Source organism: Xiphophorus maculatus, chromosome 2 (assembly GCF_002775205.1).
Source record: "Xiphophorus maculatus strain JP 163 A chromosome 2, X_maculatus-5.0-male, whole genome shotgun sequence".
Taxonomy (NCBI): Eukaryota; Metazoa; Chordata; class Actinopteri; order Cyprinodontiformes; family Poeciliidae; genus Xiphophorus; species Xiphophorus maculatus.
Window position 1 is genome coordinate 31,469,116 of NC_036444.1, and position 24,566 is coordinate 31,493,681.

Genomic DNA, 24,566 nt, shown 5'->3' on the forward strand with positions numbered 1-24,566 from the left:
GGACAGGACAATGAAGAGACTCAAGGACACAGAAAACAATAAATAAATACACAGAAAAACTCGGAACATGACAATTGTAACATTCTTACCTTTCTGTCATTGGGTTCTGCACTCTCCTCCTCAATGGCTCCCTAGGAAAATATGGCATAGTTATTTCACTGACTTCATGCAGCAAAGCAGTACCTAACCACCTCAGATGTCAGGATTTTAATTAAAAACTGTTTGCTAAAGTCACTCTGCTACAGCTGATGTCTTTTATTGACTACAAAAGCTTAGCTTTTTAAAAACAAATTCAAAGAATACAAGGAAAAGGATAACTGGGATACACATTACTAACAAGCTGGTAATCTTTCTAAAATAAAGAGTTTAAGTTTATCCATTGTAATTTGGGATCACAGTAGACAAATATTTGCTTCTGCTATGTCCTCTATAAGAATATACCCATGCTGAAGAACTTGTGCTAATTTCCATAACTGTGAGACCTATGAATTGAAACCCAAATGAAAAGCTTTTCTATATTTCCACTGCTTACATCATGAAGAGGATAGGCTGCTGAATAAACCCCACTACCAAGGAGACTGGTGATCCCTGTCAGGCAAAAACAAAGAACAAAGTCATCTCAAGGTAGATACTCAAGACCACATGAAAAGAGAACCAGATGTTTATTACCTTCATTTTTCCCTAATCTCTTTCTAAAAAGGATTTTTTTTTATTACAACAGCAATCACTTAGCCTTAGACTGTTGACATGAATTGCATTTTGCCTAGTCTCCTTATTATTGAATCATCAACTCTGAATTGTGTGTGTCATCTGCTCTTGATTATTTTCAGATGAGGTAATAATATTTAACATTTTGAGATGCTGTAGATGTCAGACAGGTTCTCTTTAAGTTATTTCTTGATTTTACAATCAGACAGTAATCATACCTGTATGCTGCTAGTAAACTAAACCAGAAAAATGTGATTTGTCACATTTCAAGTTACGTTAATATGGGGTAGGTTGCTATTGAATGTTGCGTCCTGTCTGAGTATGTCTGTGAGGATGAATACAGGTCATTTTTAACGTGTTGGCGATATTCAGTGGAGCACAGCAGACAGAACGGATCAGGAGAGGAACACTGCAGACATGTCAGAACATCAATCATCTCCTGAGACCAACATGGTACAGAACATTTTAATATAATTTATTCAGTTTCCTATTATGTTTTAAGTAGACAATTATGGTTTGATTGTTTACAATGTTGAGTTTGAATGATACTTTATCTAATATATAACAGTATTAGCCAAACTAATATAAGTAATCATTTAAATAAAAATCTAACTAATTGGTAAACGGTAAGTAAATGTTGTGCGGAAATAGTCATTCATTTCACTACATTAAATTTCTTTTAGTACTTTCTGTGTGTGTGTGTGTGCTTTTTTAAAGAAGTGATTATATATTTTATGAACACAATATTCAGTGATTATTAAATAAATGTACTATTTCATTATTGTGGTTTACCAGTTTGGATAACCTGACTTATATCAAGCTTTTAGAATAAAGAAAAATTATGCTAACCGAAAATGCGGCAGACAAACCTGCAGTTTCAGGGATCAACAAGGGAACTGAGGATATAATACTAAATACATTTATTATGTTAATATTCACTGGGAACTTTTTAACCTTCACTATTTTACTTTAAGAATTAATTAAAATTATGGTGCTGCACTTTTAGCTTTAGAATTATTGAGATTGGATTACGCTTTACATCTGCTGCATCAGGGGTCTGCAACCTGTAGCTCTGGAGATACAAGAGGCTCTTTGGCTCACTTAACGTATCAAATGATGAAATATTGCCCTGATTTTTTGTTTCATTGTTTTTTTAAGTGCCCCCCATGAAAAAGCCTGACCACTCTTTCCCTTGTGGTAAATTTGGACTGCAACCAGCCTCAAAACCTAACTCCTTATTTGTGTAGATTTTTGGAATTAGTCTTTAAAATACCAGAATTTGCACATAGCTTTATATTTTTAGCAGTCTGATGACATGAATGTAAAACATTAAATCAAGTACTGTATAAACCTGTTGAGGATACCCCACTGTACTGTGAATGTACTGTGAATGATTGCTCTATTGTTGTTTCTTTTGTTTGGAAAAAAAACACGCATAAAATAATACGACTGCTGCGGGATGATGATGGGCAGTTTACAGTTTATAAACACTTTATATTAAATAATTGCATGAAAGAAAACGTAGAAAAATGTTGGTCATGATAAAAGAGTATTGTGAAGCAGAATAGAATGGTTTGGACTCACCCATGCTGAATTTAGCCTTGCATTTGGTTCTTTTTAATATTTCAAATACCTAACATGGAGTCAAACAAAGTTATAAAGAAGAGCATTAAAAGCAGTAACACAGTAACACACAGTTACAAACTGTCAGGGCTTTAATGTAAAAACAGTAAAGGACTTATTATATTCAGAACCTTTGCCAGAATTTTTCAAAGTATTATCATATTAAAGAATATGATTTTATGCTGCAGGCTGATAAAAAGTTAAGTTTTTGATACATTTATGACAATTTCTGTTTTAGCTCATCTTTGAAAACCAATTAAGGTTAAAATGATTTAGTTGGGTCCCCATGTGACTAATAGCTTCATCATTTATTATTATTCATAATTATCACCTTTACTAACCTCTCTTTCTGCTTCATACTGTATAGTTTATAGTATGTAAAACAAACATGTTTCTTGAAGAACAGTCAAGTGTAAAATTGTTGCTGGGGACTTACTATGGAACTCCTGGTTTTGCTGTCAAAGAAGTTATCTTTGTCTGAGAGGTCAAACCTGTCAACAGAGAAACATGAACAAAATATCACTTTGTCTTTGGCACAAATAATTAATACAGTTACAAATACAAATATCCACTTTTATCTTTTAAATAGCATAACAGCTACCAGGCTGTGATATAAGTAATTAAACAGCTGAGTTTGCAGTAAAAATGCTCAAACTTGTTGTACACAACTGAGACCTGACAACAACTCTTCTGCTTAAGTCAGATTTTAAAACATTTAACTTATTTAGTGCTATTTTCATTTTTCATTAAATGTACAGAAGCAATATTTCTTAAAGACAACACTTATCTGAAAAAAAGATAACACCAACATAATAATGACACCAACTCTGCTCTGGACATAGTACATAACTGTGTTTTTGTCTTTAGCTGGCAGTATTTTATCCTTGGGATCACAGTGCTCTGTGTTTATCGTCTTTGTTGCCTTGTTGTCAAGATCCATCCCATAGTAACCCTTATTGAATAAAGACGCCTCTGCAATTGTGGCTTTGGATAGTAATACACACATTGATAAAAAAAAAAGTGTTGCCCTTACCAATGGTTTTATCCTTATCCTTGTTTTAAAACGCAAACCTGTATGTCGGATCTGTGTGACTAGCTGTGAACCTTCCACTGACGTCTTCACTGTTACTGAATCAGCTTTCTGCTACAGACAAGCATAACTAGTGACAAGCTCACTACAAACACTTTTCTCTGTCCCTTTTAAGATGAAGACACATTAGTTTGCACTAGTTGCATTCAGTTGGCAGGAAGAGTACAATGTAATAATTAAAAAAAACTCTCTATGGTAATATACCGGCAGCTGTGGTTGCCAGGATTTTATCATGTATGGTAAAATGAGAGGGTAGCAAAATATGGTAAAATACTGTATTTAGTAAAATATGGTAATATACGAGCAGCTGTGGTTGCCGTAGTAAATAAAGCCATACTGCATTACAGTGTAATATTTGGGCAACCGTCACTTTAACAGTTCAGAACTGTGTTTCTGACAACTTACAATAAAATCAACATATATACCATAAACATAATTAGTCTACCAAGTGAAAGACACAGCAGAATTGTGTGACACATTATAGCATTTTATTATAAAAATCAACTTTACAGTAAATTACCGGCAGCTGTAGCTGCCAGAATTTTACAATAAACGTTACTGCACAACATATAAAGAAATGTAGTTTGTCAGCATTTCAATATGGAAAATTATAAGTACAAAGTAAACAAAAATACAGACTACGATTAATCCACTTGAAGAAACAACTTCTATTTAAACATTCAGTTAAAAAATGAACTGATTCAGTGTCTTGTCTACATCTTCACAATACTTCCTTACTAAGATCTTAAAAAACAGCATGAATCCATCAGTGATAATCCATGGTGGAAGAAATCCATGTGACAAAGGAACTCCTGCTCTAAGTTGGTGAAGAGTAACAAATCACTGAGTCCAGTGAAGTTGGCTAACTTTTGGCAACAATCTGCTGAGGAGGGTGGCTACATGCACATGGTCTTCCAGTCACTGCTGCAAGATCCTCTCTACAGTTGGAAAGTAGAAACAGAGCAAAAGTTAGAAAGATGCACTGCATGAACATCATATAGACTCAGCATTCGTTTAAGTGTTTGTTTCACCCTTGCTGAATTGTACACATGCATACATGGAGACTGGAACTGAAACAGGCAGTGCTGTCATTTCTGATTGAAAATTTAGAAGTTCATGAACAAACTATTTTATGTTTACTGGCATGATTTTCTCTGCAACCAGACCAAAAAACAAAACAAAGCAAAAAAAAACAATCAACATCAGATCAAGGCCTGTTTTTTTTGTCAAGGAATTTTCTATCTTCATCCTTCCATCCTCCCTTTTGGGAGAAACATTTTTCTCTTTACCACTTTTCATTTTTGACCACTCATTCAGGACAGATGACACAAGACAAACTCAATGCAGAAAGAGTCTGGTCTAATACCACTGTCCAACAACAACATAAAAAATACCAAAAAATTCAAAAACAAAGGGCTGATTATTTAAAAACAGCCCTTATTTGGTGAGTATATCACCATCAATTGCTTAGGTTTGAGCTTTATATCGTGTTATAATTCCACATTCATGATGTGTCATTCCCTCAACAAAACATATTTGAAACATCCTCAAATCTCCGTGGCAACCATGCAGTGGTGGCCAAATGCTTCCTCATGCAATGTGCTACCCATTTACACAAAGTTCTGTCTTGGACCTGCGGTCCAAAGCCGAGTTCCCGCCCCACAGAGCACAATCAGACTAGCAGCAGCAGTAATCAACCACCTACAGCAGTACAGACAGTCAACCTTAAATATGTCTGTCAAATCTGGGTCTGTTACATCCATCTGAGATACTAGGCCCTGAGCTTTAGGTGGCTCTTCACAAATAAAACTGAAATATAAACACTAAAAATGTGGAAAAGCCTCGCCCACATCAGGAACACTGAAATAAAGGTAAATGTAAGGATTTCTAAAGACGTTTCCTTGGTGCCTGGAGCCGTTTCTACCACGTCTGGATTCCATCCCATAATAATGCTGCATTTTATGAAGGATTATCTACTTCCACATATTACTAAAGCACCGAAACAAAAGGTAAAGTGTCCTTCACAGTTTTAATTTGAATGCATGAATATTTCACACTCAGTAATTCAAATGAATGAGCGAACCAAACTTGAAATAGCTGCTTATGCCATTAACAATAATTAAACATATGCAGTCTAAAGCAGACCTGAAATAGTATTAGAAGCATCTAAATATATCTACATTTAATAACTGCTCTTTTTTTTTAATTATACCTAGGCTCTGCAGTCATTTCTACAGAAACGTTAATGAAAGTGTTGCATTTGAGAAAAAATAGCATTAAATACTCCATATAGCAAAAATGTCTCTCTCCTATCAGCTGCAATGCATGCAAAATAAACAGTATGGTTTACAGAAATTACAGGGAAACATTTCTTTATCAGTTGCCAAAAGTTAGCCAACTTCAGTTAAAACTGTGAAAGGTGCTTACCTGGGATGCAGAAATGTGTTGCCCTTCTTCTCCCCCGAATGTACAGAAATACAGTCTTTGAAATTAAGTGTCTGTTGTCTCCATTCAGCTCAACCATTAGCTAGTGCCTGCTAGTTAGCACATTTAGCTAGAACTTGTGCACTTGAACTGACAATACTGTGGTGAGTTCAGGAAGCCCAGAGCCACTGCTCAACGGCAGGATTGCAGAGTTAAATATAATGAGCAACAGCAGATTTGCTGGTGATGCTGCAGGATCAAGCAGAAGTACAACCTGGAGAACTCTGTGATTACATGACAAATTACAGTAAATGCATTAACTGTACACCCTGCTGTTTCACATAATGCCACCATGAAAAGCTGTACTTGCCTCGCTGCTCTAAGGCTTAGGGGAACTTCCTCTTTGGCTTCTACAATACATTGTAAGCAGCAGGGCCTAACATGCAGCTGTCTCAATGTATGACAAATGTTAGTATAACATGGCATATAATCCCAAATGCATCATTTAACAATAGACTCTCATAAATGATTGTGGCGTCGGCTGGATGGATTGCCAGCTTGACTCCTGGACTGCCTGTGAGGGTTCATTATAAATTAAATTGATTATTTAAAAGAAACCAAAATATTATACCAGTGTTCTAATCTCTGTAAAAATGACTTTTGCAGTCTGGTTTATAGTTTTACATTATAGATATAAAAATCAGCTAAATTTGTAATTTTGGCCCATTAGTACCCTTAATTTAAAGGTAATTAACTACTGGCAATATTATGATACTTTTCTATGGATTTTTACAATTTCTAAAATTTTCACAATAAGTTTCTGTTTTTCCTATATTTCATAACTGTAAAAACTATGTGAAATTTATGCTTTGGTAATATGGTAATATAATGCTTTCAATGTTGCAGCCTGAAACTGTAGGGATTTCAAAATTTTTTACTGTTAATTTTGCAAATTTTTTTACAGTGCACAACCATCTGTTTGTCAGGATCCTGGCTTGTGTGTGTGCTCCTGTGGTTTTTGATCTCCTTCCACAGCTGATCTCTGTTGGAGATGTTAGACCTGTTGGTAATCTGCCAATGGTTTGCCTGATGCTCAGTCTTTTTAGTGGTCCAAGCCACAAAAACGTCTGAGCTCTCAGCTCTAGAGTTTGTCATTTTATGTTTCTAGTCAACCTACCTCAATGTACCTCTTGCTCTCTCTGTGCCTCCCTGTTTCTTTTCAAACCAACTGCCGGACATTTTGACCTCAATTTAATGGATCACTCACTGACCATCAATCACTCCACGGTTGTCTCCGTCCTTCCTTCATTGTCAGCTGCCACCTGCCTACCTGTCCACTCTCCAACTCCCCTCTGACAATAATCATGAGTCTTCACTGAAGAATAACCCTCTCTTAGAGAACTAGATATCAAGGTGGACTTACAGGTGTTGCTTTTCCCTGGAGAACGAGTGTGACAGGTGCTTGATGTTCTTGGAATGATGATCCTCAACATTAGGGTGCAATGGTTCCAGCACTTTATTGACCAGGGAGCTGATTTTCTTCATGAAATTGCTTGATTGTTTGACCTCATAGACCTAGAAAGCCAGATGAACCACACACCTCAGTCAGTGTTACATTGCTGCACTAAACACTGTTTCCCAAGTACAAATACTTACCATATTAACCTAATAAGCCCAAATAGTTTCTGTTTGTCATCATGTAACATCTTACTTAACATCATGTAACATCTTACTTAATTTTCATTCTTTTACACAACAGAAAATATCTGGCAATATCTGTGTCAGTAAATATCTGCCAAAATGAACTTGAACAGCTAAAGATACCTCATGAATTATTTTGTTCAGTCCCATTTTAAATTTGAATTTTGTCGTGTTTTGTTGCCCAAAGACAATAACAAAATTGTGATTCTGATTTTAAAAAGGGTGAAAGTTCTGGTAAATTATGTTTGCTAAATTAGTCCCAATCTTGGCTGTTCCCAATTTAATCAATCAATCAATCAAATTTTATTTGTATAGCACATTTCAGCAGCAAGGCATTTCAAAGTGCTTTACATCATTGCAAACAGCACATAAAAAACATCCAGTGTTTTTCTTAGGTTCATTTCTGCGACCTCAGATATTATTCCTGGGTGAGAAAAAAGCTGGGGCATAACACATCAGTAGCATACACTGTCAGGATGTGCAGAGTTTGTTAATTTGGGATTATAAGGACCTAGATTACAGGTTTATCAATTATTTTCAAACAGTCCACAAAGTATTTAATGGAATGAACACTAAGTCCTACTTCATCACAGTAAATATTTTATTAATGTAGTTTGCAGCATAAACAAATGCATATGGTGTCAGGATCTGTGTTTTCTGTGTTCATTTAGAGTTTTTTGTGTCCTTGAGTCTCTTCGTTGTCCTGTCCTCCCCTTGATTGTTCCCAGGTGTGTCTCGTCTCTGTGATTACCCTCCTGTGTATTTAACTCCACCTGTGTTCCTTGTTCCTCGTCGGGTCCTCGTCAATGTTCGTCTATTCGTTGTCAGTGTGTCCTTGTGCCTGCTGCTCGTTGTTTGGACTGTGCTGTTCGTTGTTGGACTTATTTATCATTAAAAACATCATATTCATCATACCTGGGTCCGCTGCATCTGCCTCACCACTCCACCTCACACCGCTTCATGACAGTAGGACCCGACCAGACCGATCGGTGAGGCTGCTAACATGGACCCAGCATTCAGGAGGTTACCTCCTAAAGGGCAGAGCGGCCCGAGGCGGAGGTCCGGCAGGGAGGACAGGGAGCTGGCTGAAGCCCTCGCCGACCTGCAGCGGGAGCTATTCCGGGGGACAAGACTGGTGTTGGCACCCCCCGGATATGGCCCCCGTCGATACCTCCGTCCGGGAAGCCAGCGACCTGAGCCGCCGGTGGAGCCGGCCCCTCGTCGCTTTCCGGAGCCGCCACCTCCGCTGCCCGCTCGGAGACAGCGACGTGAGCCGCCGGCAGACCCGGCCCCTCGTCGCCTTCCGGAGTTGTCACCTCAGCTGTCTGCCCGGAGACAGCGACGTGAGCCGCCGGTGAACCCGGCCCCTCGTCGCCTTCCGGATCCGTCAACTCCGCTGTCAGCCCGGAGACGGCGACGTGAGCCGCCGGCAGACCCGGCCCCTCGTCGCTTTCCGGAGCCGCCACCTCCACGGTCAGCCCGGAGACAGCGACGTGAGCCGCCGGTGGACCCGGCCCCTCGTCGCCTTCCGGAGCTGTCACCCCCGCGGCCGGTTCCAAGGCTTCGCTGCGGCTCGCCCCCGCGGCCGGTTCCAAGGCTTCGCTGCGGCTCGCCCCCGCGGCCGGTTCCAAGGCTTCGCTGCGGCTCGCCTCCGCGGCCGGTTCCAAGGCTTCGCTGCGGCTCGCCTCCGCGGCCGGTTCCAAGGCTTCGCTGCGGCTCGCCTCCGCGGCCGGTTCCAAGGCTTCGCTGCGGCTCGCCTCCGCGGCCGGTTCCAAGGCTTCGCTGCGGCTCGCCTCCGCGGCCGGTTCCAAGGCTTCGCTCCGGCGCACCCGAGGCCGAGTCAGCCGGCGTTCCTGCCGGCGCACCCGAGGCCGAGTCAGCCGGCGTTCCTGCCGGCGCACCCGAGGCCGAGTCAGCCGGCGTTCCTGCCGGCGCACCCGAGGCCGAGTCAGCCGGCGTTCCTGCCGGCGCACCCGAGGCCGAGTCAGCCGGCGTTCCTGCCGGCGCACCCGAGGCCGAATCAGCCGGCGTTCCAGCCGGCGCACCCGAGGCCGAATCAGCCGGCGTTCCAGCCGGCGCACCTGAGACCGAGACTCCCTGTGTTCCTACCGAGACTCCCTGCGTTCCTCCAGAGACCCTGACCTCCAGCGTTCCTCCAGAGACCCTGACCTCCAGCGTTCCTCCAGAGACCCTGACCTCCAGCGTTCCTCCAGAGACCCTGACCTCCAGCGTTCCTCCAGAGACCCTGACCTCCAGCGTTCCTCCAGAGACCCTGACCCCCAGCGTTCCTCCCGAGACCGAGACCCCCAGCGTTCCTCCCGAGACCGAGACCCCCAGCGTTCCTCCCGAGACCGAGACCCCCAGCGTTCCTCCCGAGACCGAGACCCCCAGCGTTCCTCCCGAGACCGAGACCCCCAGCGTTCCTCCCGAGACCGAGACCCCCAGCGTTCCGACCGAGACCCCTTGTGCTCCGACCGAGACCCTGCCTCGGGGGGCTCGTCGTCGCCGTCTGTGGGCGGCCCCCGGGACTCATTGCCACCTCCAGCGCCGCGGACGGCCGCCGGACCGCCTCCGTGGTTCCCGCCTCCAGCGCCGCGGACGGCCGCCGGACCGCCTCCGTGGTTCCCGCCTCCGGGGTTCCCGTCTCCGTGGTTCCCGCCTCCAGCGCCGCGGACGGCCGCCGGACCGCCTCCGTGGTTCCCGCCTCCAGCGCCGCGGACGGCCGCCGGACCGCCTCCGTGGTTCCCGCCTCCAGCGCCGCGGACGGCCGCCGGACCGCCTCCGTGGTTCCCGCCTCCAGCGCCGCGGACGGGCCGCCGGACCGCCTCCGTGGTTCCCGCCTCCAGCGCCGCGGACGGGCCGCCGGACCGCCTCCGTGGTTCCCGCCTCCAGCGCCGCGGACGGGCCGCCGGACCGCCTCCGTGGTTCCCGCCGCCGCGGACGACCGCCGGACCACCTCCGTGGTTCCTGCCTCCTTTGCCTCCGCCCACCCTGTGGGTAGTTTTTTGTTTGTTTTTGGACTCTTGGCCCCTCTTGTGTTTCCGCCCACGATGGTGGGTTGTTTTTTGTTTTTCTGGACTCTGGCCCCCCGTCCAGCGCCCCTCCGCCCACCCTTGTTGTGTTTTTGTTTTTTCTGGACTCTGGCCCCCCATCCGGCGCCCCTCCGCCCACCCTTGTTGTGGTTTTTTTTTTGGGGGCGTCTGGTAGCCGCCCTTGAGGGGGGGGTACTGTCAGGATCTGTGTTTTCTGTGTTCATTTAGAGTTTTTTGTGTCCTTGAGTCTCTTCGTTGTCCTGTCCTCCCCTTGATTGTTCCCAGGTGTGTCTCGTCTCTGTGATTACCCTCCTGTGTATTTAACTCCACCTGTGTTCCTTGTTCCTCGTCGGGTCCTCGTCAATGTTCGTCTATTCGTTGTCAGTGTGTCCTTGTGCCTGCTGCTCGTTGTTTGGACTGTGCTGTTCGTTGTTGGACTTATTTATCATTAAAAACATCATATTCATCATACCTGGGTCCGCTGCATCTGCCTCACCACTCCACCTCACACCGCTTCATGACATATGGTTCAAGATTTTTTTGTGCTAATGAAAAAAAGTCTCATCATCTCATCCTTGAAGGGCAACTTCCTCTAAAAAGGGATAAATCCACATAACAGACATCCTTCAGAAAGGCGCTATTTTAAATTCATGTAAGATCACGACCTAGAGTAGCAATACTTAATTCTAAATTATCACCTGAAGAACATTTCCAGAATTAAAGGACTAATGTCTCAGCAAGATCTAGAGAAGCTCATCCATGAGTTTATCATTACTTGCATTGATATCAAGGTAGGTTTACAGTGTCTTACAGATCTGCCTAACAAAACCAATCCTCCACCTGGAGCTGATCCCAAACACTGCTGTTGGTGTTCTGACTAAAACCAGGAAGAGAGAGCACATCACCCAGTTCTAAAGTCCTTCCACTGACAGAATAGACTTTAAAATACTGTTAGTTTATAAATCACTGAACAGTTTAGCACCACAATACATTAAAGATCTTCTATTGTTAGATCAACCTTCGAGAGCTCTCAGATCTTCTGGTTCTGTTCTGCTCTACATCCCCAGAAACAAACATGGAGAAGCAGCATTCAGCTTCTCTGCACCACAAATCTGGAACAAACTTCCAGAAAACTGCAAAACGACTAAAAATTAGATTCCTTTAAATCAAGGCTAAAACCCTGCTTAGAGTTGCTTTTGAACCATCATAAATGAAATATTTCTTTTTTTGATGATGGCACTCAACAAAATATTGTTTACCGGTTTTCTCAATTGTTGATTGTTCCTCTTTTAGGACTTTGCATTTTTGTGTGAAGCACTTTGAACTGCCTTGTTGTTTAACATGTTATACAAATAAATTTTATTGGTTGATTGATCAAGTTCAGCAAAATGCTAAACAAAAAAGGTCTAGCGCTGATTATTTGAGACAAAGTTTACAACATTTGGAACATTCAGGAACTTCTGTTCTTTCAACCTGCACCATGTGACCTGAAAAAAGTTTTTTTTTACATATTTGTTAAAATTAGCACCGTCATATAACATTATACTATAAGACAGATAATCTGAGAAACAAATCTGCTTCCCCCAGATCATCTGTCTCATACTATGCTGTTATGACGGGGTGAAAGTTTTAGCAAATATGTTAAAAACATATTTTTGTAAAAGTCATACTCCAGTTTTATTGTAGAATTGTCTTTCCTGTACCTGGTGCTTCAGTGACCATAACTCCAATAAGCAGACATGTGAATGTCCAAACTGGTCAGGAATAATGTTTTAATGACTGGATTTCCCTTTTAGCTTGTCTCATTTTGGACTCAGCTGGTCGTGGGGTTGGTATCTTTCACTACCATGGTTTGAATGTTGTATTACCAAACAATGCCCCTTATCTTTTGCACTATTTGAAGATAACAGAATTTATGAGCATAGTGTAGGATGAGATTCAGTAACCTTGCCACTGGGCATGTGACAGTATAGCAGCATATTATCACATGCACATAGTTAACATATGGCAATATGCAGCCATATTGCCAACAAGGCACACCTATGAAATCACAGGTGTGCCTTGCTGACAATGCATACAATGAGAAAATTGATGATGTGGACATTTTTATCATGGTGACTAAATTGGGATAAATGGCAAAGAAACTTGAGATGGATTTTGGTCGTACAGATTGGAGGTAGAACTTGCTGATACTTTCACAAGTTCTACCCTGTGAAAGTATTACTGGAGTCATTTTGGGGGTGATGTTTATTCTGCAGGTTTTCAGCAGACAAGAAGTTGATCATCGTTTTGCACCTGTCAACAAATTAGAAAATCAATAAAAGTGAAAAAGAAAGTCAGTGTCTTGAAGAACTTCACATTCTCTTGGAAAAAGCTGCATTTGAGCCTCATTGTTCCAACTGTGTGTTACAGTTTATTGGCTGGGTGGACTAAGAATCACATAATGCTGTGTTTCTGCTCCTCAATGGAGATGAATATTGCTGTTTAGGGATTTTTCTGAAAACGTGTTGCAGCATTATTCTGTCAGCTCCAGTGGCCACAGTGAGAGGAGGAAGTTAATGTTCTTTCAACTCTAAAAGATAGATATATTAATGTAATAACATCAGCTGTCTGCTGTCTAAGCAATTTCCAATGGTGCACAAGGATGGTACTGGCCAGAGGCAGCTGATCAAAGCATCTCATTTCGATAAGGGGAGGAGCTTGGACAAGAGCCACTTAGGTGTTCACAGCATAACTTAAGATAGTTTGGCAGAACGAGATATTGCTGACTATCAACACCCCATCAGTTCCTGAACTTAGTTTTCTCCTGGGATGTTGTTCAGGGCTTATATGTGTGGACTGAATCCCTCTCTAAGCTCCACCACATTCACACTAAAATACATCTTCAATTCAACTTCATTCCTGTCATGAAGTGCGGATGTAAAGGGAGGTGAGACAGATGCAGTAGATCCAGGTAAGTGAAATGAAGATGTTTTAATGATGAATAAAGTTCTAAGCACAATCCAAAATAGTCCACAGCCAGGGAGCACGACTGAACAGAAGCCAGGACTCAACGCCGGTAGCACTGGAGCCAAGAAGGACACGATAACACAGCCAGACAATATGATGCGAACAAACGACAAGGACCCGACCAGGACGCAGACACACAGGTGGCATTAAATACACAGAGGGTAATCACAGAAACGAGACACACACAATGATCAAGGGGAGACAGGACGGCACAGAGACTTAGAAAACTCAAAACACATAGAAAAACACAGATCCTGACAATTCCATTCACTTCTGTTTATATAAAACATCAATTCACAACAAGTGTCATCGCAAGGCACATGAAACAACGACTCTTTTTAAAATAATCTGACAAGAAATATGGAATCACTACTCTCATAAGTGTTGAATCTTTTTACTTTAAATAAAACAATATAATTATATGCTCCAAAACCATGACTGAACAGCTGAACATTCTGGCTTTATGAAACAAAGTGCTCTGAATAGATTTCTTCTGTTTTTGCCTTTTGTTGTTTTTAAATTATGCATTTACTTAACAACTTTTAATTACAAAGATAACCTCAATAAATACAAGAAGTTGTATACTTGAGATGCAGTGCCAGTTTGATACTACTGATGACAAAAATAATTAGGGGTTTTGCTTTGCATGCATCAGCTCACACCATAGGTAAGTACACTTGTTGCATGGTTGTTGGAAACCTGAGATTTGACAACCAAAACTGTCAACAGAAGCATCATACAGCATTCCCATTAACCACTGCAGATCGATCACTGCAGGAATCAGCTCAACTTACCTTCTTTGTGGGCATCTTTAGCTTCATTAATTCAGCCTCTCGACAGAGAACGTTCCAGGGTGCATGAATCTTTACAAAGCCCAAACCAGGAATCATGGCCTGCCACATAAAGAAATTTGTTTGAATTTCATATTCTATACTCAGCAGAAATTGTTCAATTATTAAAAACCATATTTTAAAATGACTTTGTCTTGATTTTCCATGTGTCTTGCCAATTGTCTCAGATCAGAAAGCAGAAGATTACTTGTCGTCATGCAGACAATACTCAGAATTTTTTTTCTCCTATAACAGGAAGATCACTGCATACATCTCTTTGTACCTTGGATTTCATTTGTTTCTGTTTTGATCATTTCATGGCTAAAGTGTCTGATTCTGAGGTCCACCATGGGCCTCAGCCTCCTGAGCCTCTAGTTGGGTCTTCGGCCTCCCTCTGCTGCCCACACCAGACTCCAGAGACTCAGCTCCTTCACCACTGGCTTCCTGTGTTCGTCAGTCGTTGTCATCAGCCTCCAGTCTTACATTGAAGACCCCCTGTGTCTCTAGGCCTACAGTCTCCAAGATTCCACTGCCCTTCAGACTTTGAGTTCCTTCTTTGCCAGCTGCTTGGATTTCTTTGCATTTGCCAAGAGCCTACAAGGTGCCTTGGGTGTTAATGTCAGTATGCTGATCATTGGCACAGCTTCCACAACTAACCGCTGGACATCAAGCTCCTGCACCACCATGCCTCTGGGGTCTGCTGCCATTTTCCTACAGTTCTCTATTATCATATTTATGTCACTGATAAAAGTTTACAAACCCTTTCTGGATTTTAAAAATACTGTAGATTAAAAAAAACAGTATGAGATTTCGGCCATGTTTAATTTTTTTAAGTTCATGACTAAATAATGCCATATTTGATTTTTATTCTTGGTTTTTAAAGGGTCAGTGTTTTGGTTGGCAGGTAATAGCATAGATTAAAAATAATATCATCACCCCTTTTAAACTATTGTTGTTAATTCCCCTCAAGTTCCCTGAAGTGTTTATGCACATCAATTAAACATGAGTGGAACCTCCCCCAAAATTAATAATTTTTTTTAAATTGACATTTTTATAGAGGACAGATGAGGAGAGAATCTTCAGCTTTGAGACACTGTTGCATAGGACTTGTTTTGGTTCTAGTGGAAATAATGTTTCATAGTGAAACATTTATATTTTCTGGCATTTCTACATGATCTACTGACTTTGGCCCTTATGAGTTTTTCTTATTTTATCTGAGCTTTGACCTCTTTTGGATCATTTTGGTTTGCTGTGAACCTATTGTTCCATCATTAAAATGAGGCTTATTGTGCAGTGGGAATTTTTCTGTATTTGTTGTAATAAGCTGTATTGACAGCGCAGTTGGTAGAGCTGTTGCCTTGCAGCAAGAAGGTCCTGGGTTCAATTCCCGCCCTAGGGTCTTTCTGCACGGAGTTTGCATGTTCTCCCTGTGCATGCGTGGCTTCTCTCCGGGTACTCTGGCTTCCTCCCACAGTCCAAAAACATGACTTTCAGGTTAATTGGTCTCTCTAAATTCTCCCTGGGTGTGTGTGTGCATGGTTGTGTGTCCCGTCTGTTTCTGTGTTGCCCTGCGACAGACTGGCGACCTGTCCAGGGTGGCCCCGCCTCTCGCCCGGGACATTAGCTGGAGATAGGCACTAGAACCTCCTGGCCCCCGACTAGGGACAAGGGTGTACAGAAAATGGATGGATAGAAGCTGTATTGACTGTTTTACCAGTGTAAAGCATGTACAGAGATCAGAACAAAACACTTTTAAAAGCAGGTGACAAAAGTCAAAATGTAAACTCACTTCCTCATCTTTTTCCAGCTCTAGTCCCATTTCTTTCAGATTTTTCTCAAACTCCTCCCTCCTGAATGTTTTGTGATCCTCTTGACTGTTAAGCGTTTCTCCCAGACATCCCATTTCCACATCAGCCACTGTGGATGCACCTTGGACCTGCTTGCTTTGTCCTAACGTGCGGGAAGCAAAGTTCTCTGTGAGACTGTGGTCTGACTGTCGACTGGAGCGCCCTCCACCTGACTTCCTCACAGGGTAAGTGAGAATGTAGTCGACACGCCGCTGACCATCCTGGAAGAAAAGTCCATGATAGCAATTGATGCTTTCCTCTGGATTGAGAGCCTGAAATCAGCAAACACAAAACACAATGATAGAGAAGATGGAGAAACCAGATTCCACACGGCAAAAACAGTGATTCTTTGTCTAGATTCTTGTGCAAATATTTAAAAAGACTTTAAAACAGACAAACTAACTTGCAAGTAATGTTTCAGAAAAATATTAAAAGTTTTCTTTAAGTAAATAATTCCTTACTTTTGCTGAAAAAGTTTCATTTGCAGATTATTTTACTCATAACAAGACATATTTTCTATGTTATAACTAAAATAGTTTGCGAGTGGAACTATTACTTTTCCATCAGTATTAAGGAATTTTTTACTTATGACAAGCACCCATGTGTGAAAAGTTACTTGAAGTTAATTTAGTCTTTTTTCAAGAATACTAAATTATTTTTCCTAGACAGAAATATTTGGTGAGATTTTGGGCAAAACACATACTTTAAAAAAGCAACATTGTTTTGTTCAGTTTTGGGCCTTGTCAAATTCTTTCAGGAATAACCAGGACAGAGTCAAAGGAAAATGTTGCTACAGTGGACCTGAGTAGATTTGAAAAGGAGTTTGGTGAAGTAGTTCTGACAAGTCAGTACTTTATCTGCAGAAGACAGGCAGCTTATCAAGAGAAAATCCTGCAATGAAGGAAGGCTATTCACGTTTTTATTAAACGATTATTTAATGTGTTTTCTCAGCCACATGTCTTAGTTAGTTACTGGATGTATCTAGATGAACTACAGCTGCTGTGTGTATCAGTGGCACCTGGGCATTTTACCTTTCTAGGGATATTTTGCTAAAACAATTATGAAAACATAAAATTGAATGACACAACATCCACATTTGAGTGGATGAGACTCTGGCTCCTTCAAAGACAGCATCAGACAGAGAAAGCATAAGAGGAAACTTCAAAGAAAACATGGCAGCCTGTGGTTGCTACCATGAGTAGAACAAAATGATGTGAAGTCTTAGTCAATCCAGGCAGGATGCCACATATGTTCATTACTGCATATCTTTACAAAATAGTATAATTAAGCAGTGGAAAGCTTCCTTAGTAAACATAAACTGGTAATATATACTAAAAAATAGTCCTAGCCTAAAGTTTTGAGGTTTATAGAAACTGCTATAGTAATGACTCACATGGGAACAATGCTGTTTTATCTGTAACTTAAATGTACCCAGACAATCAAAGAAGCATTCAGTCATTTAATACATGAAATGTATTAAATGTCACATAACAGCCTTTATTGTATGACTCTAGAGAAAAAAGAAACAACCTGTACACCCAAAGAATCTGGTTCTCAAAATTATCCCATGTTTGGCTTTGAGTCTGTCTGGCCAAATATATATTTTTTTGCATCTTCTAAATTATAAAGAGACATTTCTTATGGACAGATTAGATTAAAGATAAAGTAGATGTAAATTGGTGGTTTCCACAGGTCGGAGATCATTTGTGTACCAAATAAGTGAAGGAACCCATCATGTCTGGCATGGCCCTTCCTAGAAATTCTAGGACATATATAGGTGAATTATGAGCTGTCATAACCTCTGGCTTTTACTTTACGATTTCTAAATATAAATCTACATCTGAAGACCAGCCACACCCCTATATGACAGCAGCTGGTTAACACTGACTGCTTGGTGCACAACTCTAAGTCTAAAGTGTTCATCAGGTCTGTGAAATCCATGAGAAAGCAATCTGATAGCATTCAAAGGTGAGATCCATCCAGACCCTTATCTCTGGGGAAAAAAGTATCAGCTGCTAACATCCTGGTGCAAGGAGCCCCAAGACATCCTCATATGTTCTTTGTGCATTTTTTCACAGTTTGACTGCATCTCAGTCACCAAAAGAAAGTCATTTAATTGACAGGTACATTGATTCAGACTCTGAGATCTAACATTTAGAACAATTTTTACCCTTGATGTTAATTGTCAATTTTATTTTCATTTAGAAATCTCTTCAACCTAAAATGCTCACAGCTTCTTGAACCCTTTTCAGTTTCAACGCTGAAACCCTGATTAGTAGGTGACTGGAAGTAAAAAGGGAAATTGTGCTGCACTGTGTAGGCTGAGTGCTGGCTATGATGTTTAGCTCAAGTGATTGTACACAAATTTATCTAGTAATAAGCTCAACATCAACAAGTGGGTTTGGAGGTTTCCTTTGGCAATTTCTCTATTATGTGCTTCAGCTGTGTCGCTTGGGCGGATGTGTAACCATTTTTTCTCTTGTCATTATTTACTTGTCATTAAAGACCTGGGGTCTTTAAGAATTTAAAACAACTTTAAGTTCTTTGCCAGTTTTAGCAGCTATGGTGGCTGTTATGTGTGTGTGTTTTTTAGAACGAAGCCCCCCACCTCACCCATTGGTTAACTCTGTTGCCTCGCCGCCAGGTGATCCCAGGGTTAAATCTGCATGGAGTTTGCATGTTCTCAATGTTCATCGTTGGGTTCTCGCTGAATACTCTGGCTTCTTCCCACAGCCCAGAAACATGACCATTAGGTTAACTGGTCTTTCTAAATACACTGAGGTAGGGGTGTGTGCGTGCGTGTGTGTGTATGGTTGCATGTTCTCTGTAGCCTGTGATGGTTTAGCAACCTGTTCTGTTTAATTTATCCACTTGTTATTTTTGAAGGCCAGAAGGAGCTCAGAGGCGACTTGTCATTATTGGCTCATGACTGATGTTTTGTGAAAGTGGACAGTGATATAACAGTAAAATCATCACACATCCTCCTCAATAAAAAAGCAAGATTTGTGATGATTTTATTCTCACACATAAAATCAAAGTATGATCTTAATTTTCAAAATTCCCAAACAATTTTGAAAATAAAGAGTAGAGCACATACCATATAGGCAACTAGAAATTGCAATGAATGAAACAGACCACCTTTAAGACACATGTAACATGTTTAACTGAAAGTTGAGCAAACCGTTAGAGTGAGGTTTGCTTTGAAATTTGGTTGTAATAGATGAACACATTTCACACTGTGCTTTTGGCCCAACTTTTCCCCTGCATCACGGTGGGAAACCGGAGCCTGTCTGAGCAGTGAATTGCATGCAATAAATGATGGAAACCAGCTGAGAGCGTCAGTCCAAATCACAGAGTGTGTTTTCAAAGTTTTCACATCTATTGAACCTTTTTGCATCTCGTCACATTTCCAATCACAAACATTAAAGTATTTTTTAGAAAAGACCTGTAACTGGGGCCGGGGTTCACTGTCCATCAAAACAACAACTATAAACAGCCAAAAAGATGATGTGGATCAGTGCATATTCATGGGTTAGAAACGTCCAGTCAAAATCCAGCCTTAAATTGAGGACATGTTTCAAATTGTACTGTTCACAGACACTCTGATAAGACCTGTGAAGGAAAATGGGGGGGAAATTTTCAGAATCCAGTACCTCTAAAGTTGCAACTGTAATGTTTAACTGTAAAAATGTTTAAAAGCAAGGCATCAGTTTTTTTGCACAACAAAATGGAGAAAGGGTCCAGGAGTATGAAAACATTTTCAAGACACTGTATGGGACACAGACAAATAACCATGCATTCCTATGCTCACCCGTAAAGTCAGTTTGAACTAACTAAGCCGTCACCTTACAGGTTTCCATACAGTGGGAGGAAACCAGAGCACACAGAGGAAAGCCAAGCGTCAGAAACTTTTAACCCTCTATGGCATGGCGTTGCCCTCAGGCAACAAACCACATAGCTGTACCTCACATTGCTCCTTTATTTTATTTTTTGGGGGGCATGATTTTTGACATATTTTTGTCCAAAAAATAGTTCTTTTATGAATATAGTTTTTGTTTGATTTGTATTTCATTTCTCATAATCAGTGTAGACAATCTTGGTGTTCTAGACCAATGTTACCCTGAGGCAACAAACCCAAATCTGGTTCCAGGAGGTGTCAGAGTCCGATTTTATGATTGACATGTAATTAGGGACCACCAAGCTCCCAAAGAATGCAGGAAAATATTTCTTCCCCACAAAAATAAAAAGTCATGCCATAGAGGGTTAAAACAACTTCATCCAATCGTTCAGACTTTAGTTTCATCTAGTGGATACTCTCAATATTCCGTTTATTTGACCTGCTATATAAGGGATGCCCAAACGGTCATTTTTAAACTCTATGGACTTAATAAGGAAACCAAAACTATTTTCATCTCTCAGTCAAATACAGTAGTCTGTCGGAACTCCTTTGGTGACACTGTAGGAAATCACAGATGGCCAAATATAGTCACATTTTTATATTTAGTCCAAAACAAACCATTTTAGAAACAGCATGAGCTTTGTGCTTCATTTTTTTAAATGATAAAAGGACTGTGGTCCTCCTATTAGCAGATCTCTCTGACTGTAGCTGCAGTGGTAATCCAGTTTTTTGGGGGCTTTGTATGGACTGTCAAGAATGGTGTGTTGGCTGCAGGTATTTGAAACGTGAGGTCAAATGTCAACAGAACAACAATATCTCTGAGGCTGCAGCAGTGGCTCTCAGTAGAACCAACACTGTCTATGAAATATTGGAAGTTGACTGGGAATCAATACCTATCAAAAATAAATCTAAATTAAAAAATAAGGCAAGGTACTTTAAAGGAAGGATCTCTCTCATCATCTGGAAATATATTGTATTTCTTATCTCCTGAAAGAGTTGCATCATTAATATTTTTTGGCCAGAGCTATATTTGTAAGACAAGGACATTTTGAATCAAACAAGTAAAATAACAAAAAAGAAACATTGACCTGTTAACGTACTATCAGAGCAATTTATTTTGTCCTCTGGATGTTCTTACTATTTAAGATGATACTCACCCTAAACTTGCCATGAAAGATGACATCTCGTAGAAAATGTTGAGTGGACCCAGAGGCTGATGACTGCTGAGGTTCTGAATTTGCTTCCTCTGTCATAGTTTAGGCAGAACAGAGACATAAACCCACCAGGAAGACGTCTCAGAGCAACTATTCTATGTTGTGCTCGGTGAGTTAATGTGTGTCTTCTGTGTAAAATATCCAGTTACAGGACATTGCATGAATAAACCTTATGCTGCCTCTCCCTTTTTCTGACTCGCAATTTTTCCGTGCTTGTCTCCGTTTAGCTCTCCGTGTGGCTGTGTTTCCATCTGGAATGTGGAGTCGCTGTAGTGAGTCTCTAGCCTTGTTACTTGAGACACCGTCTGTGAGCCAAGATCTAAACTTAGACAACGATAAACCTCTGAACAGAAAGTTCCCTCCCTCACTCTCTCTGCATTTCCTCAGTTGTAATAATTAAAGGATTGAGCACCTCAAGACAAAGCCCACCTGCCAAGTCCACAGCATGACAGGTTTGTCACGCTGTGGCAGGCAAGATCAAATGGGATGTGAGAAGTGTGAATTACTTTGAAAAGAAACTCCAATTATCCTTAAGAAATATTTGCCCCAAAAAGCCCAAAGGAACAAATGTATATTTTAATAATGAACTTCTACCCTAAAATGTTTTTCAAGCAAATGTTTCTAAAAGTGAGAGAGAGAAACGCAAGTGTTTTGACCCCACCTACTGATTAGCAAGTAGCAAGTAGGCTACCGAACAAAGTCGGTAGCCTACTTGCCTGGGCTTGTTCATCACCTCCAATAGGATATACCTGTTTTGCTTCTCCCATTAAACACAAATCAAGTCTGGCAATCAGCAGCAGCCACATGGAGGAGGAGACGGAGACCACAACGACTGCAACTACGTCGGACACGGCTCCAGGGGAACCACCAGCTGGTGATGAGAGCCCATGGCCTTATTTAAACACAATATACTCTTTCCTGGGTGTTAAAGATTCGTCGTGCCGCATGCAGTTTATGTTATTCCTGCCCGAAGATGTGGAAATTCTATCTTACAAAAACTCCCCGTCCAGGTAACGTCTTATGAAATGGTTATAATCCTCCTGTTTCAGTAACTATAGCTTGGTCACTAGGCACTACTGTATTGTGAAACGTTGACCGTAAATGAACTTTGTTTGGCATTGTTTCAGTTCCACATGTGGTGTATTTAGCTTAGGCCTAATGTTGACTGTATCAGGCTACCTAGACTCCTCTGTTCAAGGGGGGACAGAAACCATAGCGATAGCAATTTCGACTAAATTTAACGAATATAGGAAAGGCATGCAAGTTCAAAACCAGATTTACAGATGCCAATAAGCTGCATTTCCCTCCCAATTCTTTTTTTCTTTTGCATAATGACCAGTTGTGTGCACCACCTACTGACTGTAGAGTTGACTGATTCACTGATTTGTGAAGTAGAGTAATCGTAACAGATCTTTTTCTTCATGTTGGCCGCATTTTCTGTACTATTTATTTTTCTCATTTTCAGCACTGACCTTACTTGAAGGGAAACTTAAGGCTTACAAAAACTTTGTATTTTCTGTCCTGGAGGGTTTACTAAGAAGCTGGTTCAGTTGTAAAGCAGGTTAAGTTAACCTTGTGCTATAGGTAAAGCACCTAATTTTCTTAACTAAATGATGCCTGCAGGTATATCTATTAGCAGGTTTAATTTTGCCTGCACTTGGTTGGGTACATTATTTTAAGTGTATTTGACAAGTTTACCAAAATATAAAAAATGTCATTCAAACTGCATTTGCTTTGTTTTACTTTTTACTTGTACTTTTCATTACATTACTTGAGTACATCCATTTTTACAGTAATTTCCATACTTAAGTACAAGAAGTTTCAGATACTTTAAGACTTTAACTCAAGTAACATTTCAGTCAGTGACTTCGACTTTTACCAAAGTCATATTTTGGAGAGGTACTTATACTTTTACTTGACTCTGAGATTTCAGTACTTTATACAACACTGGATTCCATCAGCTACTGTCCTTTGGTTCCATGTGAGGGGAAATGGTGCACATGTTTCTGGACAAACAGGATCAAACACACTTTAACGCAGCTGAGAAAAACTTAAATGAGCAACATAGAAATCCTTCTCCCACTAATAATTTATCCTGTCAAACAGCAAATATATCAGAGCTAGAGAGACTAAAAGTAGAAGACAGGCTTAGAAATTGTAAAACAGGAGAAAGCTCAAACAAATCCTCCTATGCCAGCCTGAGAGGAAACAAACATTTTTCTTTCATTTGACTTTCTGTTTTACTATAGACTATGTCAGAGTTAGGTGACTAAGCAAAACGAAAAAAATAATTCAATTTCAATCAAAGATGGGTAACTAGATATGAGACAGAAGGTGTACTACTGCCAGCATGGCGTTTGTTTTTAGATTGTGAATGTTAGAGCCTTTGTTAGTTGACTCAAAGTCTTCTGAAGAGAAATGTTCAGGTCACAAATGTAGGTCCTTTGGAAGTTGTTTTTGGCTCTGGCTCTCTCCCACTGAGCACTTCTCTCTCTTTTTTATGTGGGTAGCTATCTATATTCATCTCACAGTTTTTTGTTTTTTTTATTACAGCCAGTGTGACATTATCTAAAATTACACCAGTAAACACAAAATGATAAACAACAAATCAGGTAAAGTTAGCCGTCATGTGTTTACTCTGTAGATCCCAATACAGGACGGACCTAATGACGTCATCAACCCATCTGTGAAAAATGATGACCTCCATGGGTTAAAATATGTAACAAAAGATATACATTTGTAAAGTAATTATGAGTTTTGGTGTATCACAAACAGCAATGTTTTAGTTAATTAAAAAATTACAACATATTTAGCCCAACATGTTCAACTAGTCTTGGATCACTTTAAGGGATAAATGAAAGTGAAGATTAGCCATGGGACGTCCTAATCTCTCATGTAAGAAATAACAAAACTTTCCTAATTTAACGTTTCTAGTCTCTTATTTCTAACACTCCACCACATCTCTGGTTTTGTTTATAGACAAAATTATCATACAGCGCTACTACAAAACAAATCCTGCTCTGGGAAGGAATGAGGAAAAAAGATATGGTGAAGAGAGAAGACTTTCTTTTTAACTGTGTTGCTCTTTTACTCAGTGTGACAATTTGAATGAGTGACTTCTTTTTTATTGATATTGGCTTTTGGAAGGAGGGGACATCCCTGAGAAGCTGATGACATTTCTCTCAAGTAT

General features: G+C 40.8%; 1 protein-coding gene across 2 annotated transcripts in view; it reads right to left on the bottom strand.

Moving 5' to 3' along the window:
• The window catches only part of LOC102232567 (anoctamin-1), a 46,995-nt gene extending 25,309 nt beyond the window's left edge, over nucleotides 1-21,686 (bottom strand). For both annotated transcript variants that reach the window (XM_023350817.1, XM_014472931.2), the window contains exons 1-8: nucleotides 21,320-21,686; nucleotides 16,207-16,536; nucleotides 14,382-14,480; nucleotides 7,269-7,420; nucleotides 2,768-2,822; nucleotides 2,293-2,341; nucleotides 533-588; nucleotides 90-131 (exon numbers count right to left, since the gene is read on the bottom strand). In XM_023350817.1, coding sequence (XP_023206585.1) covers nucleotides 90-131; nucleotides 533-588; nucleotides 2,293-2,341; nucleotides 2,768-2,822; nucleotides 7,269-7,420; nucleotides 14,382-14,480; nucleotides 16,207-16,536; nucleotides 21,320-21,415 — 879 coding nt within the window. In that variant the 5' untranslated portion in view covers nucleotides 21,416-21,686. The remainder of the gene's footprint in view (nucleotides 1-89; nucleotides 132-532; nucleotides 589-2,292; nucleotides 2,342-2,767; nucleotides 2,823-7,268; nucleotides 7,421-14,381; nucleotides 14,481-16,206; nucleotides 16,537-21,319) is intronic.
• Between the last annotated feature and the right edge of the window lie 2,880 nt (nucleotides 21,687-24,566).